Source organism: Drosophila gunungcola, assembly GCF_025200985.1.
Source record: "Drosophila gunungcola strain Sukarami chromosome 3L unlocalized genomic scaffold, Dgunungcola_SK_2 000031F, whole genome shotgun sequence".
Lineage (NCBI taxonomy): Eukaryota > Metazoa > Arthropoda > Insecta > Diptera > Drosophilidae > Drosophila > Drosophila gunungcola.
In genome coordinates, this window is record NW_026453183.1 from 926,560 (window position 1) to 943,278 (window position 16,719).

The 16,719-nt window shown below is 36.7% G+C and overlaps 4 protein-coding genes across 7 annotated transcripts; 1 reads left to right on the forward strand and 3 right to left on the reverse strand.

Annotated features, from left to right (window-relative positions):
* Window positions 1-203: 203 nt before the first annotated feature.
* Window positions 204-993, forward strand: LOC128260235 (ER membrane protein complex subunit 4). The gene is made up of 3 exons (XM_052993057.1): window positions 204-377; window positions 440-569; window positions 622-993. Exons 1-3 carry the CDS (start codon window positions 322-324, stop codon window positions 934-936), a joined length of 501 nt encoding a protein of 166 aa, XP_052849017.1. The 5' UTR covers window positions 204-321; the 3' UTR covers window positions 937-993.
* LOC128260237 (uncharacterized) lies at window positions 937-3,338 on the reverse strand. Of its 4 annotated transcripts, XM_052993063.1 has the most exons (5): window positions 3,218-3,338; window positions 2,974-3,146; window positions 1,658-1,711; window positions 1,517-1,599; window positions 937-1,076 (listed from the first exon to the last, which is right to left on the reverse strand). In XM_052993063.1, exons 2-5 carry the CDS (start codon window positions 2,986-2,988, stop codon window positions 1,013-1,015), a joined length of 216 nt encoding a protein of 71 aa, XP_052849023.1. In that variant the 5' UTR covers window positions 2,989-3,146; window positions 3,218-3,338; the 3' UTR covers window positions 937-1,012. The 4 variants fall into 4 exon arrangements, with proteins under 4 accessions (XP_052849023.1, XP_052849022.1, XP_052849021.1 ...); XM_052993062.1 differs by lacking the exons at window positions 2,974-3,146; window positions 3,218-3,338 and adding an exon at window positions 1,826-2,165; XM_052993061.1 differs by lacking the exons at window positions 2,974-3,146; window positions 3,218-3,338 and adding an exon at window positions 1,826-2,019 and having other exon boundaries at window positions 1,497-1,599.
* Window positions 3,339-3,619: 281 nt separating this feature from the next.
* On the reverse strand, window positions 3,620-4,045 carry LOC128260239 (single-pass membrane and coiled-coil domain-containing protein 4 homolog). The gene has a single exon (XM_052993065.1). It carries the CDS (start codon window positions 3,896-3,898, stop codon window positions 3,722-3,724), a length of 177 nt encoding a protein of 58 aa, XP_052849025.1. The 5' UTR covers window positions 3,899-4,045; the 3' UTR covers window positions 3,620-3,721.
* Window positions 4,046-15,120: 11,075 nt separating this feature from the next.
* On the reverse strand, window positions 15,121-16,007 carry LOC128260236 (uncharacterized). The gene has a single exon (XM_052993059.1). The coding sequence runs from the start codon at window positions 15,940-15,942 to the stop codon at window positions 15,505-15,507; it is 438 nt and encodes a 145-aa protein (XP_052849019.1). The 5' UTR covers window positions 15,943-16,007; the 3' UTR covers window positions 15,121-15,504.
* Window positions 16,008-16,719: the final 712 nt, after the last annotated feature.

A 16,719-nucleotide genomic window follows, 5' to 3' on the forward strand; every position in this document is an offset into this window, starting at 1 on the left:
CTTGGCCATGCAAAATCCATAGAAACTCACACATATACATAAGACCATATTAAAAAGGAAAGTACTACTTAAAAGGTAATTCGAAATAAAATTTAAATATAAATGAAAACACCTGCTATGCTAAATATTTTTTCAACGAGTTTTAAAAAAGTCCGCATCTATCGATACCAAAACGCCAATTCACGACATTGGCCTATCGAAATTTGTCAGCACTGTCCGGAATTCAACGTTTGCTAACACTAGTTGACCAATTGGTGTTAAGACTGAAAATTTTCATTTAATTCCATAATTAAGAGATATTAAATAAAATAAATACGCAGCATGTCCGCCAAACAAAATTCGAAGAAGTTCAAGTGGGCGCTGGACTTTAATGTGAGGTAATATTGGATGTCTTGCAAATTCGGCCATCTTTTCACCCCACTAATTCTTGCCTCTGCAGCAAAAATGCTGATATTCCCTCGCCGCTGGGCTACAATCCTTCTGCCCTGGTAAACCAGAGTGAGGTGGTTCGAGACCAGCGCCTGGTTATTAAGAAATCCTGGGACCTCGCCCTGGGACCTCTGAAGAACGTGAGTGACTACCCCCATTAAGTAGCACGGATAACCTTTGGATTTCCCCCAGATACCCATGAACCTCTTCATCATGTACATGTCCGGCAACTCGATCTCCATTTTTCCCATAATGATGGTCGGCATGATGCTGATTCGACCCATCAAGGCCATCTTTACCACACAGGTGACCTCGAAGATGGCCGAGGGCGCGCAGGGAACTGGCCAGCGTATTGTCTACTTCCTGGGCAACTTGGCCAACGTCGCTCTGGCCCTCTACAAGTGCCACAGCATGGGACTGCTGCCCACCCACGCCTCTGACTGGTTGGCCTTTGTCCAGCCCCAAACGCGCCTGGAATATTACGGCGGAGGAGTCTCTTTTGTCTAGTTTTACACATGTAACATCGCTTTATTTGATCAAAGATAAATTTGTTTAAACTAAAAACGGGGACTTAGTGCACCAGTCAGTCGTCCAGTATCTTCTTGGCCTCCTTTTTAATGTCGTCTACTAATTTCTCGCCGGCTGATCTGTGAAAAGAAATGTAGCATTTGCTTTTAGTTTTAAACGTATTCTAGCACAATTTAGGATACTGTCGAAAAAGTCTTCATTGTTCATGGATACATTTAAATTGGCCTTTGCTTCCAAAGATAGCTAGCTTAATTTATAAGTTAAAGCCACTTTTGATTATTTTCAATACATTAAATATTTCTTGCATCGAAATGCTTTAGTTGAGCATTTAAAAATGAGAGTTGTCGCTTTGGGGAAAGTAAGTTTCAATTTCTGCGTTTGGAATTTTTAGTGCAATAATGCAGCTACAATAAAACGCAAAAAAAAATACAGGTTAAATTGATTTGGTGATGCTGAACTTTTATACAAACAGATTTACAAAAGGTCGATCAAGGGATTTCTTCAAATTTAGTGACGGTTAGGTTGGGGTTTCCACGTACAAAACTACCAAGGCCATTACTTGTTCTTGCTTTGGTCCACGAGTTCCTTCACTTTTTCGTTGAGGCGCTGAACCAATTTTTGGGGATCATCTACTCGAGGAACCTTAACAGACATGGAAGGGTTAGAAGACTCAGTCTAAAATATAGAGCAGAGTGCTTACCTCATAGTTTTGCGAAACATAGATGCCAGTATAAACCCCGGCGCCAAAGGTCAACTGAAAGAAAGAAAGAAAGAGGAATGTAAAAGCAGGTGGTACAGTAAGGTCTCCATTATAGTGGTTCGAAGAGAGGCTGTGGAGTTCTGGAGAAAGTGGACATCGCATGCTGACCGTGGAGAAGCCGAGCACTCTCTTGAAGGTCCAAAAACGTTTCTTGGGGCAGCACGGTAGTGGCTCCTGGATTTCCGGTGGGCAGCGGGAACTTGTGGATCGGTTTTGCCCGCCACTCTTGAGCCTAATCACTCGTACCCCAAGTCCGAGCAGTTTCATTTCGGTTTCAAGTTTAATATTAACGATCAATTTTGAGAGGTTCGTGCGGCTTTTTAAAGATTCTGGGTTTGTATTTCTGAGCTGTACGAGTCGAAGTCGACATAATTCCCAAGGACGAGCTGATTGTTTTCTTTGGTTGATATTAGAGTTGGTGGCCTTATATAACCTTGAATCCTACATCAGCACATCCGAACGAACAGTTTTGTTAGCGAGTTTCTCTAGTCAGCCAGTTCTCACACTGGGCAAAGACCAGACAAAAGCGGGCAAAAATGTTAATTATGAAATCCGTGCTGAATTACCCATAAGCTAATTGCACGTTTATTTATTTATATAAAGCTTACTTATAGTTAAAACTAAAATCTCTCTAAAACCATGAGCATTCCGCTCGTTTAAAATGGCATAATTTTATTAATTATTAATTTAAGAAAAAAAAACTTGAACAATTTAAATTTTAAGAATGAGTTTTGTTTTTGTAAGGAAAGTAATCATTTAATTTATGTTGATTCTGGTAGGGTTTGCTAAAATGGTAACAGTGTTGTCGGTAAGAAACATATTTTTGAACATAGTTTGCACTGCATGAATAAAAAAAGTGCACTTTCTGTGTTTTCTCACTTACATTGTTAAGCTTAGTCGAGTTAATTAAATAAATTTAAAATACTTTCTAAAAAGGAGATTAATTATATAAGAAGGTATATCGCAAATGATAATTAATAAAGCTGTTTCGTTGGGTCTCGTGGAATTTTGACACTTTTTGTCTGACAATATAGAAAATGTTTCCTTTTAATTCAATGATTTTGTAAAAAAAAATAAAATTGTTTCCACTACATAGTCCATTTCAACCACTGTGCCGCAGCGCGTCATCGCCGTAAAAAGCAGACCAACAACAACCGACTTTGCATATTTCACAGAATAATTTAGATATGCTGGGGAGTTATTTAAGCTCACAGATGTAAGCTGAATGAAGGGAACTTGGTTTGCGGCGAACTTACCAAAAACTTCAGCATTGTCGAGTAGTTAAAAGCGCCTTTGTCGCCCGCACCCGCCAGTGTGAGAGTTTAAGCAAAAGTGTGAATGTGCAAAAGAAACGTCAAAACGGCGCGAGAGAGCGCGCTGCTTCAGCTGTGCTGTGAGAGGAAGAGTGTGACAGCAGCTGACTGGCTCACTGTGATTAGATAATCGGATTGACACTGATAGCGCTTCTGCAGTTAACTGCCTTTAAGCACAGAACTTTACTTGTGTTTATGTACTTCAGAAGCTGTGATTACCGTCCGCGACAGTGATCACTTCGAAACGGACAAAAGATAGAGGCAGCGCGAAGACAAGCGAAAATGTTAAGCGATCAACGACGTTGCCACTATCTTTACCAAAACATTAATTTAGCCACCTTTGCCAGGGCTTTTATTTTTATTTTATCATTTTAAGTTTGCCGCCATCGCTTTTGTTGTTTTCCAACACTGCCAGCACCTGAGACCAAATACAGTAAAACTCCAAGAATCAGACTTCCCCAACATTCATTTTTCACACGCTAACCTTTTTAAAAAGGCTAAAGCTGTTTATACATGTATACAAACTGTTTATATTTTGTCGGTTGGTGGTTCGTGTTACCGCACTTCGAAGGCAAATAAAAGAAACAGCTTTGACGGACGAATTGAGATTTAATTTTACTCTTAAAACATGTGTGTAAAAAACGAATCTATTGCACTCTCCATTTAAGGTTATGACTTAGACTACATTAAACTAGGCCAGGACCGCCGGACGGGTTTTCAGGTAGACGAACAGTATCAGGAAGACCGCTAGAACGCCCACCGCCGGCAGCACCACGGTCCGGATTTTGGCCTGGTTCTCCAGGTTGTCCAACTTGCGCTCCTTCTTCTGCTTGCGCGTCTCCTTCACCTTTCCCTTTAGCTGGCGCATCCTAATATACCTCAATTATTTGTTATTAATTCCTTAATGGCGCTGGTGACGTGTGTGATTCCGCGGAGTGCTTGTGCGTGGAACAGCAAAACAGAGAGCGATGTGCTGGCTCTTTCTGACGCTCAACAAGTAGTTTCTGGTATTTTACTCAGCTTTTGTCAGTCTACAATGCTGGCAGTGTCTGCTGTGCAGTGTTGAACAGCTCCTGGCGTTCAGTGCTGCCAACTCGAAAATGTAAAGCGCGCGATTTAAATAGAGTTTACAATCTCGGGAAGTGGTAATGCTACTAGTCCAACCGATTGCCATATGTTCTTTTGCCAGGACTTAAACTTAAAAGTTGAAGATTACAAATTATTTGAGTTATAGTACTATGAATTTGTATTAAATCGTAAGTTTGAAAAATGTATGGCAAACCGTCAGCCTGCGAAATCAAAAAAAAAAAAAAGGAAATCACCTAATTTAATTTTTTCTGGTACATATAATATGATTTTCAATTTTGTTATAATCTTATAGTCAGGACAAGTCTTATTAATGTAAATTGGGTGTAATTTTAAAGGGGAGATCTGCTTGCTAATTCTACATATTTTCCTTTCCTGTAAACTCAAAATTATATCCGTTTCCTTACTAAGAAAATCTGTTAAGCCCGAATTTTCTTTGAGTGCATTGCGGCGTGGGCCAGCTTTTGTTACCGTCTTTAAGCATGCGCCATCCACACGAGTGTGCACAAGCCTAACCCATATTTTCCATTAATTAGCCTGCCCCGTTAAGCCCTTTAGCTGTGCCCTGTGGGCCGCAGACACCAGATATGGCAGCAACTGTTGCACCTTCACCTTTAAATGCGATTTCGAAAATGTTTGAGCAGTTTCAAACGCTCTCAGGGGTCAGGTCTCTGCCTCTGCCGACTGGTCGGTCACTGCTTAGGCTTCTATCGCGATTTCACTTTGCCCGTTCTAGCTGTTGGGCACAAGACGAAGCAGTAATATATCAGCAGACTTAAAATACCATCGTCCTTGATATTCACATACTTTTAAAAATCTACCCCCTAGGCTAGAAAATTCCTTTCTAATTTGAAGGGAATTTTTCTAAATCTTAAAACAGAGCTATGTATTTTTTTTAACAAAATGAGATTTGGACAGAGGCAGTTTAAAAATATCACCTTATATTTAAGACAACACAAGAGATTTCTGCATTCTGGTCCAAAAGCCTAAGTTTTAGGAATATTCTCAAGTATGATAAAAAAAAGAAAACATTTTTAATATACAAGTATGATAAAAAAAAAGAAAACATTTTTAATATACAGTTTTTTATATGGTTTTTATTGACATTTAAAGAGTAATAAAAAAAAAGTAAAAAAAACTCAATATTCACCGATATACAGGCCTGTGGATTGTGGTCTTAAAAAAAATCGCTGCGTCCTGATTGACATGATTTCAGCCCTAGAGAGATCAAACTAATTCTTCATTGGTAAATATGCCGTTATCGGGTAGGCCACTTCAAAAAAAAAATTTTTTAAATAACAAAACGGCGTCGACTTGAAAACAAAAAATGTTTTTTAACTAATTATTTCCAACCTTTGGAATGTTTTAAAAATACTTATAATCAAAATGCGATAGAGGCAGATGCGATAGAGAGTAGTATAAAATAGATATATACCAAATTTCAAAGGAATCCGTTCACTAGAACTTGAAATAAGTAGTTTAAAGGAACCATTTATAATGGCTCGGAGGCCACATAAGGAAATCAGTGCCATCTCAAAAAAATTGTAATTTTGAAACATCTTTGAAGGAAATAAGTCTTAACTTCAAATGTATAAACTTCAAAATTTCTAGACCAAAATATCCTTTTTAGATAACTTTTCAAGAATTCCGAAAACTTTTTCGTTTTTCTAGAAATATTTCTTAAATATGAAAAATTTTATATTAATGAGATTTGTTATGTCTACACTGAAAGAATCGCGATGGAATCAAGACATTTAATTTTTGATTTTAACGAAATTCGCCATTAAAAATCAATTGGTTAAGGTTTAAGAAGAAGAAGCATGGCGATTTTTTATCGATTTTAATACCCCTGCAGTGGATAGTTTTCTTAAAATATTGTCGGTTTTTTTTATAAGTTTAGCGCAAGAGCGCGCTTGATTTTAGTAAATTCTATGAAGAAGAAATGTTTTTTTTTTTATAAATTTAAAAGAGTTTGAATCATCTGAAACTATAAAAACTAGAAAAAAAACTCGCAGCACAAGTTTATTTTAAAAAGGAGCCGCGCCCACTTAAATTGTTAAAGACATGTTAGGTCTAGGGGTTCAATGTGTGTGTGTTTCGGTCATATCTATCGGTAGACACAACAATTTTTAAAATCGAGCTAATATTTTAAAAGTTGTACGGTTTTGAAGTCATCTGCCGTCGCTCTGCCGCGACTCTGCCGCTGCTCGCCCACTGTTCGGTCGCTGCTCTGGCGGTAATCGCTGCAGCAGGTGCACAGTGAAAATTAATCAAGTATATTTCACTCAATTTGAGATTCGTACTCAAAAAAATAGAAGACCAAAAATTCTCAGTTTGAGTTCAATTTACTCAGTTTAAGTAAAAACTTTCAAGAACGAAAAAACTCAAATTGAGTACATAAGTGTTTTTTGAAGTATCTTTACAATCCACCAAAACAAACCGGCCAAAAATGTAACTAACATTTTCTTACAACTTTATTGTTTGTTTAACATACCTATGTGTTGAAATTTAATTTAAAAACAAGCGTTGGTTGACTCATAATTAATTGTTTTATTATTATTTTACGTGTTAAATGAAATCATTTTACCTTACAAAATACTTTTATGAGAAGCATATGCCTCGACTGAGAATTGAAGCCGGGACCTAACGCGCTCTAGCCGTCCACGCACATTCTAACTTTTCAGTGAGCAAAAGACGCACAACTATTCTTTAGAAAGGCGAACCGTGTTTAAGGAAAATATTTGCGGTAAATTTTAGAAATGATAAACAGCTGCATAAATTAGCATTATGCACGAAAAACTAAAAAAAAATCTCGGAACCTCTCTCATTTTGCCTCATTATTAGAAAATTTAGCTAAGAACTAAAGTCCTGAAAGAGTAAACTTCTATGTGAGAACTTATAAGTTTACTTGAAATATTTACTCACTTCAACTTGAAAAAAAAAAATTCAAGTCGATTAAGCCAAATATATAGAATTTAAAGTCATACATCACTCTAATACTTGAAACCGAGTTGAACCACTTACGAGTATTTTCAAGTCACTCCCAACACTTGGAATTCGCAAAGTGAACTCTATGATTTATAAGTCATCTGAGCACTTTCAATTTCCAGAATTTAGAGTTTATATTTGTATTAAGAGATTATTCAACAGTGATTAACATCAAGAACGGTGAAGAAGAGGTAGCGGGGCAATATTTATAAACAGCCAATTTATAGAGCGAAACGTGAAAAATGCTTTTGATGTACCACAAGTTTTTTAATAGCTAACTGGTAGCCGTAGAGTGGCACCGTTTTTTTTTTAACAGACGTCTCGACTTATCGTGAGAAAAAAATTCTTTGATGGATCGCGAATTCTTAAGAGTAATGTGGTAGCGGGAAAAAATTTCTACAGAGTCGATTTTTAGTGTTCTTCACCAAAAATTTTCTCAATGCACCGCAAGTTTTTGAACGCCACGTAGTTGCGGTACCGAAGTAATACTGACTACATCTCACCTTCTCATAAACTCGCGAAGTAATTTTTCGCAATTTTAGAGGTTAAACCTTTCACAAGACCATTATCAAATACTTTTGTCAAGGTTTCAAAATTAGGTAGTTGCTGAACGCTATTTTAGGACTTACTCACTTACTTGCCTTGAAAACTCTATTGACCTCCACTAATTTTCACTCTGTACTCTATCACTCGCTTTTTATACCCTTGCAGAGGGTATTATAATTTCAGTCGGAAGTTTGCAACGGAGTGAAGGAGACATCTCCGACCCTATAAAGTATATATATTCTTGATCAGCATCACTAGGCGATTCGATCTAGCCATGTCCGTCTGTCCGTCCGTTTCTTCGCAAACTAGTCTCTCAGTTTTAAAGCTATCTGCATGAAACTTTCCCGACTATAGCATATAGCTCCCATAGGAACAATCGGAAAAATAAATAAAAAAAAATTTGAACTTTTGTGTTTTTTAATTTTTTTTAGTTCTTCGAGATATAGTAATGCTTAAATATTTCAGAATTACGGTTTAAATTTCATCAAAATCGGACGACTATATCATATAGCTCCCATAGAAATAATAAAATTGTATAAAATAACTACCTAATAATTGAGCAGCATCATCAGCATTGCTTCAATGTTTTTAGACATATACGCAAGTAAATCATAATTTTAATGTTTTCAAAAATATTTAATTCTTGCAATAGCTGCAAGGGTATATGAACTTCGGCTTGCCGAAGTTTGCTTCCTTTCTTGTTTAAACAAGTGTTTGAACAACATAGTCAAGGGAAAAAACGTATATGCTTGTTACCTGTAAGGGTTACTTAAACTCTCTCACTATTTTAAAAAATATACTTGTTTACAAACAATTTTCTAAAGCCACGTTTACACTGTGGTTGAGTTTCTAGTCTATCAAGTTTTGGGCCCAGAAAACTAGAGATGAGTGAAAAGTAAGTTTAAGTTGAGTTTTCTTCATTTTCAGGTATATTATTAGATGATTTTTTATTTTTGAGCTCTCGTTAGCATATCGTGGGTCTATCATCACTACCGGGTAAAACACAAAAAACGTAGTCACCAGAACAACATGATCACTGGTGGATTTATATCGATAGTTCTGCTGAACGCGGGTGATTCTTTCATCATAAGCAGCAAAAAAGGAGCGTAAAATTAGTACGCTACCTTTTCTTGGTACATGATTTTTATAGCCTATATCGATGGTGTAAATATTGATAAATATTGATGATATTGATCATCTCCTGTGTCAGAAAGTCAGCTGGTAAGTAATCGCCCGCCATTTCGGTAATAACCTCTCGGAAAAACTCGAATATTGTGCGGTATTCCACAGAGGATCCAAGTGCACACAAGGCAATTGCTACTCCCTTCTCTAATTGAGAGACGAAAAGAAGTGCATTTTTTTCCAGAGATTTGGAAGCCGTTCAACTAAACTGTTAAACGCACTTCTATTCAATCGGAAACTTTCCTTGAAGAAATCGTCTGAATTTTTTTGGACACCTTCTTTCCAAAAAGATCCAGAACGTGGCTATCAAATTCTTAATATAAATAAAAATTCCTAAAAAATATGCTGGCCAGACATTACAAAGTCCAAAGTCCAAAGGAGTTTGCAAGCTTTGAATTTCAGCGAAAGTTGTTGCCTGACATCCCCGCGAGATCCATTATTTGTATCATTGTTAACTTTTGTTGTTTCAATGCTAATATTAGAATCAAATCATTTATCCTATTTATTTTTTTAATTTTTGATATCAGAAAACTGTCAATATAAAAAAATCAATTTTGCCGGAACTCGATTTTCTATATGTAAGCATTCGGTTTTGAGTTTACTCAGTTATCAATAGAACACTAGTGTTTGTATGAATGAGCTATAAATAAAACTAGAATAAATGTTGGCGGAATGTTAGTTTGAAAGGAAATAATTTATATCAACCATATTTAAATATTTAATTTTGGATTTATTATCCTTCAGATAAGCAGAATCGACCACTGTGCAGCGTTTCAATTTTAAAACGTAAGGTCTAAAATGATTTAAAGCAAGGATTAAACCCGAATCAAATATCGGGTTCGGTTACTGTTACAGTAACCTGCTTAAATAAAAAAGCATTATATATATTTTTTTCTATTAATGCCTCGAATTAATGACTAGAGTTTTTTTGATTTAGGTTTTTACACGTAGAATGTTTAAAGTTTCTATATGCTTGAACTTCATATAACTAAATTTATTTACCGACACATCTTTCTCAAAACAGGTATACTCACTTAAATTTTGACTTTGGCGAACGTGTAAAATTTTCGGATATGATTTAATGTAAAAAATTTTATATGCTTCTTTTTTGCATTGTAAAAAATCCTCTAAAGGAAAAACATTTGCAGAATTTGACATATGAATTTGTTAAGACGTTATAGGAATTAATTTTTTAATTTTCTAAGAAGGCATTAGCAAAACCTGTACAAAGGTTTCGGTATTGGTTACGGTTAATCCAGTTGCTATACATTTTGGTTACGGTTTCGGTTAGGCAAAAACAAATTTATCGGTTTCGGTTACGGTTTTGATTAAGCATAGCGGTTACGAAACTAAAACTCCAGCTTTTATAGTTTCCGAGATTTCGACGAATATACAGACGGGCAGCCGGAAAGACAGATCTTATTGATCCTGATAAAAATATAACCTAATACTCTACGAGTAACGGTTTTAAAAATGTCGTCGGATTTCGTGCCCTTGGCTATACCGCGGATTCCTAAGCTAATGGAACATAAGTTTGTATGCGACTTTAACTCAGGAGCACCCAAATACTATGGAAAAGTACAACTGCCTTTTTTATACCTGTAAACACGAGTTGCTGCCTGCTTTTGGCTTGCAGTTCGTCAGACGGCGCCACCTAAAATCCGCATATACATATATTTATTTTTAAATTGATAAGCTGAATTACGGGAATCTGATTGTCGGGCACTCTACCAAATCATCCCTTCTTAATTTATTTAAAATTATTAAAATACTTTTTTCAAAAGCTTCCTTTAGTGTTGGGCGTTGGACTTCCAAACTGCCAAAGAGTGACTAGCGCACTAGTTTGAAAATTTGTATTAATATGATAGTCCTGATACTTGACTGGTATGTCGCTGTTTAACTTTTTGTTGCAATTTCAGTTTGGACATTCTGGCTGATGGACACTTGATGAAGCAATAATAATGCTGAACGCTGGCCGAGACCGTGGCCAATCAGTCGGGACGTACTGCCAAGTTTGTGCATTGGTAATGAAGCGTCGCAGCCCGTCGCACATTTCGGCATCTAATTTCGCCCATTACCATAAACGGCAACCCGATCAGTTTGGACACGGATTATTGGCAACTATTTAGCCGGGCCCCAAAAAGGCCCAGAGCTGCCAGGCCGGCCGAGTCTTCACGTCAGATTGGACTCGATGCGAACGCGGCTGTCTTAAAGTCATGTTCCCGGCCTGGCCCAATCTTAGTTTCCTGGTTCTGGTTAAAGAAACATGACTCTCGGCCAGTTCGTTAGCCGGCTAGTCAGCTACACTGATGAAAATATATGTATATCAAGGTCCAATAGACATTTACATACACGTTTTTGTTCTCAAAACCCAAATAGAGATACTTTTTTTTCCATCGAATGATAACTATCATAATAAAGTAAATACAAATTCGAAACTTTTGGGTTAAAAAATTATTTTTAAATTTATTACTCATCCATTAAAACTTTTGAAAAATGTTCACATACAATAACACTCTTTTTAAAGTCCTGTTCCAAAATTTTTGGCAACAAATTTATTTAAAATTTTTTACTTATCCATTAAAACTTTTGGAAATTGTTTATCTACAACAATACCGCTTTCTAAATTCCTTTTTAAAAACAATTATTAAATAATGTTAATTTTAATAAGCAATAAATCACTAATAATAATGTTGTTTTGACATTCTAATTTTGAATTTACAATCAGTATTTTGTGAAATTAAAATTCTGAAAACATAGTTTTTTAAATGCACTATACAAAATACGTAATGTCATCAAAACGAATATAATTTCTCAAGGCTAAATTTTTTTTTCAGTCTATTTATGTAGTCGTTGATTGGTCAACCCGGTGTCCGTCCGCCCGTTCCACAAGTCTGTCCTTGGGGCCTAGAGTAAATCTTTTAGTTAAACTCCTTGTTTTGATTGCCAAGTCGTAAAATGATGGATTACCGAGTTGGGATTTATTTCTGGTTACGGTCATAATAGATTATTTTAGCTCACTCATTGTCAGAGCTGCTGCGCTTCCACCAACTGCCCCCCTTCCGAATTTCTTTTCAACTGCTCGTTAGGTTCCGAGCCTACCGTTTGTTAACCAGGTTTCGAGTAGAAAATCGTTGTCGTCGGCACATTTGGTATGTTGCCGGAGCATGCCTAATCACATGGCCGCCGATCGCAAGATGCGAATGAGAAGGCCCGCAATTAAAGGCAAACAAATATCTCAGGCAAGACAGAAGTCCTTTCAGCGGTAACAAACAATTTTTGTTTTTCGATAGTGCTTACAAAAAAATTACACTGTGTTACAAAACTTGACCTACAATGTACTTTTCTAACAGATTTCAGAGTGCGTATTCCGAATCTGGTTTCCGCAACATCATCGTTGAAAAATTCGATAAATTGTTGTTTAATTTCTTTGCCGAAGAGGGAAGAAGTATAATTGTAATACAACATAGTAAAATTTATACTACGAAGTTTTATAAGTAAGCTACATAGCGTTTACATTGTATGCCATTTATGCTAAAGAGTATGAAAAGTAAGCTAGGAGTTTCGGTATTAATACACCGAGTGATTTCAAATTTATTTTTAAATTCAAATTTTTGTTTTGACACTTTCGAACTTATTAAATTAATCCTATGATGATTTGCAGCTTAACTATTCAATAGTTCCTATGGTAGCTATATGATACCGTTTTCCGAATCAATTATTAATTTCTGAAGAGTTTTTATTGTTCCCATGGGAGCTTTATGTTGTAGTCGTCCGTAATTCTGAAATATATAACCATTACTATATGTCGAAAAACTAAAAAAAAAAAACAAAACGGAAGCAAAATTCGGCAAGCCGAAGTTCATATACACTTGCAGCTATTGCAAAAATTAAATATTCTTAAAAACATTAAAGTTATGATTGACTTGCATATATTTTTAAAAACATTGAAGCTATAATGATTTGATATGGCAGCTATACGACATTGTTATCGGATTTTAATAAAATTAAAAGCGTAGCGTAAAAAAATTTAACCATTACTATATTTCGAAGAACTAAAAAAAAATTAAAAACAGCAGAATAAACAAAAAGGTATTTTTTGATAAAATAAAAAATAGTCGTCACAAAATGTGATATCAGAAGATTTCTATGTTTTAGAAAAATTTCGCCCTATTTTTTAAAACCCTTTATTCTGTAATATCGACAAGCTCATAAATCCAAATCGTAGGCTGTTTTCTAAATACAAATGTGAATTTCCACGTTCTAGAAAAAAAATTTGTTGAGTGTTTTACAATTAGAATGAATCGTTTCCGACCCTATAGTTATATATATTCTTGATCAGGATCAATAGTCGAGTCGATCAAGCCACGTCCATCTGTCTGTCCGTCCGTATGAGCGGAGAGAGTTTCGAAACTGTTAAAGCTTGGGAATGACGAATTCAAAACGGAGCCACGTGTACTCTATTACAAATCGCGAATGTCTGTAATGTCACTCTGAGACATGGTAGAGATTAGTTATTGGGCTTTTATGTGTGTTTCGCTCATATCCATCGCGATGCATCGGTAGGCATAACATTTAGGCTATTATTTTACAAATAAAAACACCTCTTGGCGAGGTAAAATTAACGTGAAGAATGCAACTTAACTCCAAAAACTTCTGATATTTTTATTCAATTAGTTTAAAATTGTTAAGTTGCAATGTCAATTGTGGAGCTATGTGCCGAGTATGAAACAAATTGAATAAACAAAAAGGTATTATTTTGGTAAAATAAAAAATCATAAAAAGTCTTCACAAAATGAGATGTCAGAAGATTTTGGAGTTGAAGGTGCGATCGTCACGTTAATTTGGAAAAAATGGCAAAATCGTCATATCTTCATTGTTTTTAGAAACTTATAGCTTTATAGATCGAAATGTAGTCGTAAATGTTAAAAAAGCAATTTACGGTTTTTTTTAAAAACCTTTATTATTTTTATTTTAAATTTAATCAACAATTTTATTCATTATACCCTTTTTTTGTTAGTTCTTTTTAAATTTGAATAAAATCGGACAAATATATCATATAGCTCCCATGGGAACAATTGGGGTTCAAAACAAAAACGATCGAAAAATTGAGCTGACAATTATTATAGCTTCAACATATACGAATAAATATTTATTTTTGGTAAAAGCTGCAAGGGAATATAAACTTCGGCTTGTTAAACCTTGCTTCCTTTCTTGTTTACTGGTCACTAAAACCTATTTTTTATTAAAGTACGTCTACACCATGACCAGGAGTTGTTCCCAAATGACTTGTATATTAGAAAACCGAAGAACACAGTTCTGCTCCTTATCACAAAATAATTATGTCCATAAAAACCTTGCTTTTTTTAATAATAATATGATATCAATATTAATTCGAAAAATATTTTTTTATAATCGAATTTGACTTGCCTTGATTTCTGCTCATTCAAATAAGCATAAAATGCTAATGAAAAAGATCTAAAATGGGTTAAAAAAAAAGAATTTTTAAAGGAAAATGTGTAATTACTATGGACGACAGTACATGTAGTGACGATGCGCACCAAGAGCGTGTACATAGGAGACTTCTATATATAGCCGTAGAATTGAAGATCTGCTGTAATGGCGCGATCGTAACAAGTAATAAACCAATCGAAAGGTATCGCTTAATTAATAAGGATTGCATACCAAGACTTTAAGAAAATTAATTGGTTCAGGATTAAGGGCGGTAAATGTGACATACTAAAATTTTTTAAGTGGAGTTGTTTAAATTTTATTCAAAATACGCGTCAAATGACAGTTTTCCAAAAAAATATATTTTTTGGTATTTAAAAAAAAAAAAAACACAAAAAGTCGTTTGTCAGTTTCAAAAAATTTTAAGGACTTGTTTTAGAATTCTGGACATTTTTTTTTTGTGTTGGGCAGGTCTTTAGAAGAAAGTTTGTTCTACGATTTTTTGAAAAATTAGCTTATTTAACGGGATATCGCTAAAAATGGCTAAACTTCTAAACTAGAGATTCTACAGACAAGTGATATATAATATGTCATTTAAAAGGTGTTGCCAAATGCTAATCACGAAGCCTTAACATAATTGGTCTTAATAAAATAGTTTTTAAAAATTTCTAAGTTGTTTTTTGTTTAATTTTGTTACGTTTTTATACCTTGAGATTGAGTGTCGGTAATGCAGGTCGAACCACCTAAATTTCGATTGTTTTGTGGAGGAGTAATAAGGTAGCATTTGTTAGCTGAGTAACGGGTGTCTAATAGTTAAGGAACTCGGGAAGGCAATTGTCTAATCAACTAGAGGGAAAATACATTTTATTTTGTTGTCATATAGAAAAAAAGTTTTCTTGCCAACGATTGCGCGCACATGCATTCCAGTTCTTGTAACATGGGCTTGGTGGCTAGTTGGATTGCCTTTCCTTAAACGCTTCGCCCTTGAGCACTCCAGTACTATATTACTTAGGCCCAGTTGGTCTGCCGATATCGTGCGTGCAGCGCAGACGAGGATCTGGAGGCAAAAACACCTCTTAAGATTACAGTGGTGGAACCTTTCTTGGGTAGTACTGGCACTAATTTAATATAACAAGCTTAAAAACGGATAAAATGTGCTAACGGTTTACATATAGTGCTTTACATGTTTCTTATGTCAAATGGCTTTTTTTCTGTGTAGCTCTAGCCAAAGTAGGCGGCATAGTACTGGGTCGTGGCTGCAAAGCCGGCAGACTGTTGGGGGCCACTGATGATTTTTGCAAATTCCGCTGGCCGGACGAATCCCACGGCTCCTGCCGGATAGTATGCGATGGTTGGAATCACCGGGATCTTCGGCACTGGATCGGGAACTGGACGTGGAACAGGCGGAGCCCTGGACTGTGTCATCTCCACCTCCTCCACGGCGTCGTCGAGATCCTCCTGCGCCTCGCTGTTGGCCACCAGTCGCGCGGGTTTCGAGTGGCCCGCCGGCAGGTCAAACTGTCTACCTGGCTTAAAGCCGGCTGCTGGATAGGAAGCCGCGCTCTGCTGCTGCTGGAGGCGAGCGCCCGCTCCCCGCTGCACCAGACCGATCAGAAAGAGTCCGGCGAGGAGACAAACTACCGTCGAGCTGAGTGTCATTGCGCTGACTATGCCGCGCTGGACGGTGGGCCCGGAATTTATACGATCTGTTTAAGTTTTCGACGGTGCGGTGCGCCTTTTAAAAAACATTTTTGACATTGACCTCATAAGCGAAGCAAAGCTGAAGCTCGAATCAATCACCTAATGTACCTGCCGGGCAATATGGCTACATATTGATGGGGCGACGATTGCACCTGGCCCCATCAATATGCATCCAATGTTCTAATGCTCGCCTGGTTTTTGGCTTGGGCATTTTCCAGAGCTCAGTGGTCAGTGGCCAGCTGATTATGCAGATCGTGTTAGCAATAGTTTAGTCACGTTCACGCCTGACACCGTAAATTAAGCCATCTGCTCCGACGAGGGGGGCTCGGAAGTTCGAGGGAAGGAGCTATTTGACAAAATAGCCTGCCCACTGATCGGGTCGGAAAATTGTTTTAGATCGCGTGGCCTGGCCCGCAGGGCACTTGGCCATGTGTCCGGATCTCCGTTCGCTAATCAATACTACGCGCCTTCATTGGGTCCCAGGCCAGGAGGACACTACTCCGGACTACGTCGCATAAATTCGCCATAAGTTAGGCTCTCCTCCAGCGAACGGCGACCGAGAAATGGTCCATAAATCCATACAAAATGGCAGCCAATGGCAGCCACTGGCTGCTCGAGTTGTCTAGCCCAATATTTACGGCAATTTCAATAAAAATGCAGCAGCTAATTGATGTAATTAATTTATTAAATTACATTTGCCACTTTTTGCCGCCGCTTGCTGCAGGTTTTTCCCCT

What these genes read in the sequence shown, in the direction of transcription:
- LOC128260237 (XM_052993062.1), bottom strand. Translation starts at nt 1,984, where the DNA reads ATGAAACTGCTCGGACTTGGGGTACGAGTGATTAGGCTCAAGAGTGGC. An exon ending in ATGTTTCGCAAAACTATGAG is followed by an intron (nt 1,600 to 1,657) that starts GTAAGCACTCTG and finishes ATGTCTGTTAAG; the next exon opens with GTTCCTCGAGTAGATGATCC. An exon ending in GTGGACCAAAGCAAGAACAA is followed by an intron (nt 1,077 to 1,516) that starts GTAATGGCCTTG and finishes TTCTTTTCACAG; the next exon opens with ATCAGCCGGCGAGAAATTAG.
- LOC128260239 (XM_052993065.1), bottom strand. Translation starts at nt 3,898, where the DNA reads ATGCGCCAGCTAAAGGGAAAGGTGAAGGAGACGCGCAAGCAGAAGAAG.
- LOC128260235 (XM_052993057.1), top strand. Translation starts at nt 322, where the DNA reads ATGTCCGCCAAACAAAATTCGAAGAAGTTCAAGTGGGCGCTGGACTTT. An exon ending in GCGCTGGACTTTAATGTGAG is followed by an intron (nt 378 to 439) that starts GTAATATTGGAT and finishes TTGCCTCTGCAG; the next exon opens with CAAAAATGCTGATATTCCCT. An exon ending in CCCTGGGACCTCTGAAGAAC is followed by an intron (nt 570 to 621) that starts GTGAGTGACTAC and finishes GATTTCCCCCAG; the next exon opens with ATACCCATGAACCTCTTCAT.
- LOC128260236 (XM_052993059.1), bottom strand. Translation starts at nt 15,942, where the DNA reads ATGACACTCAGCTCGACGGTAGTTTGTCTCCTCGCCGGACTCTTTCTG.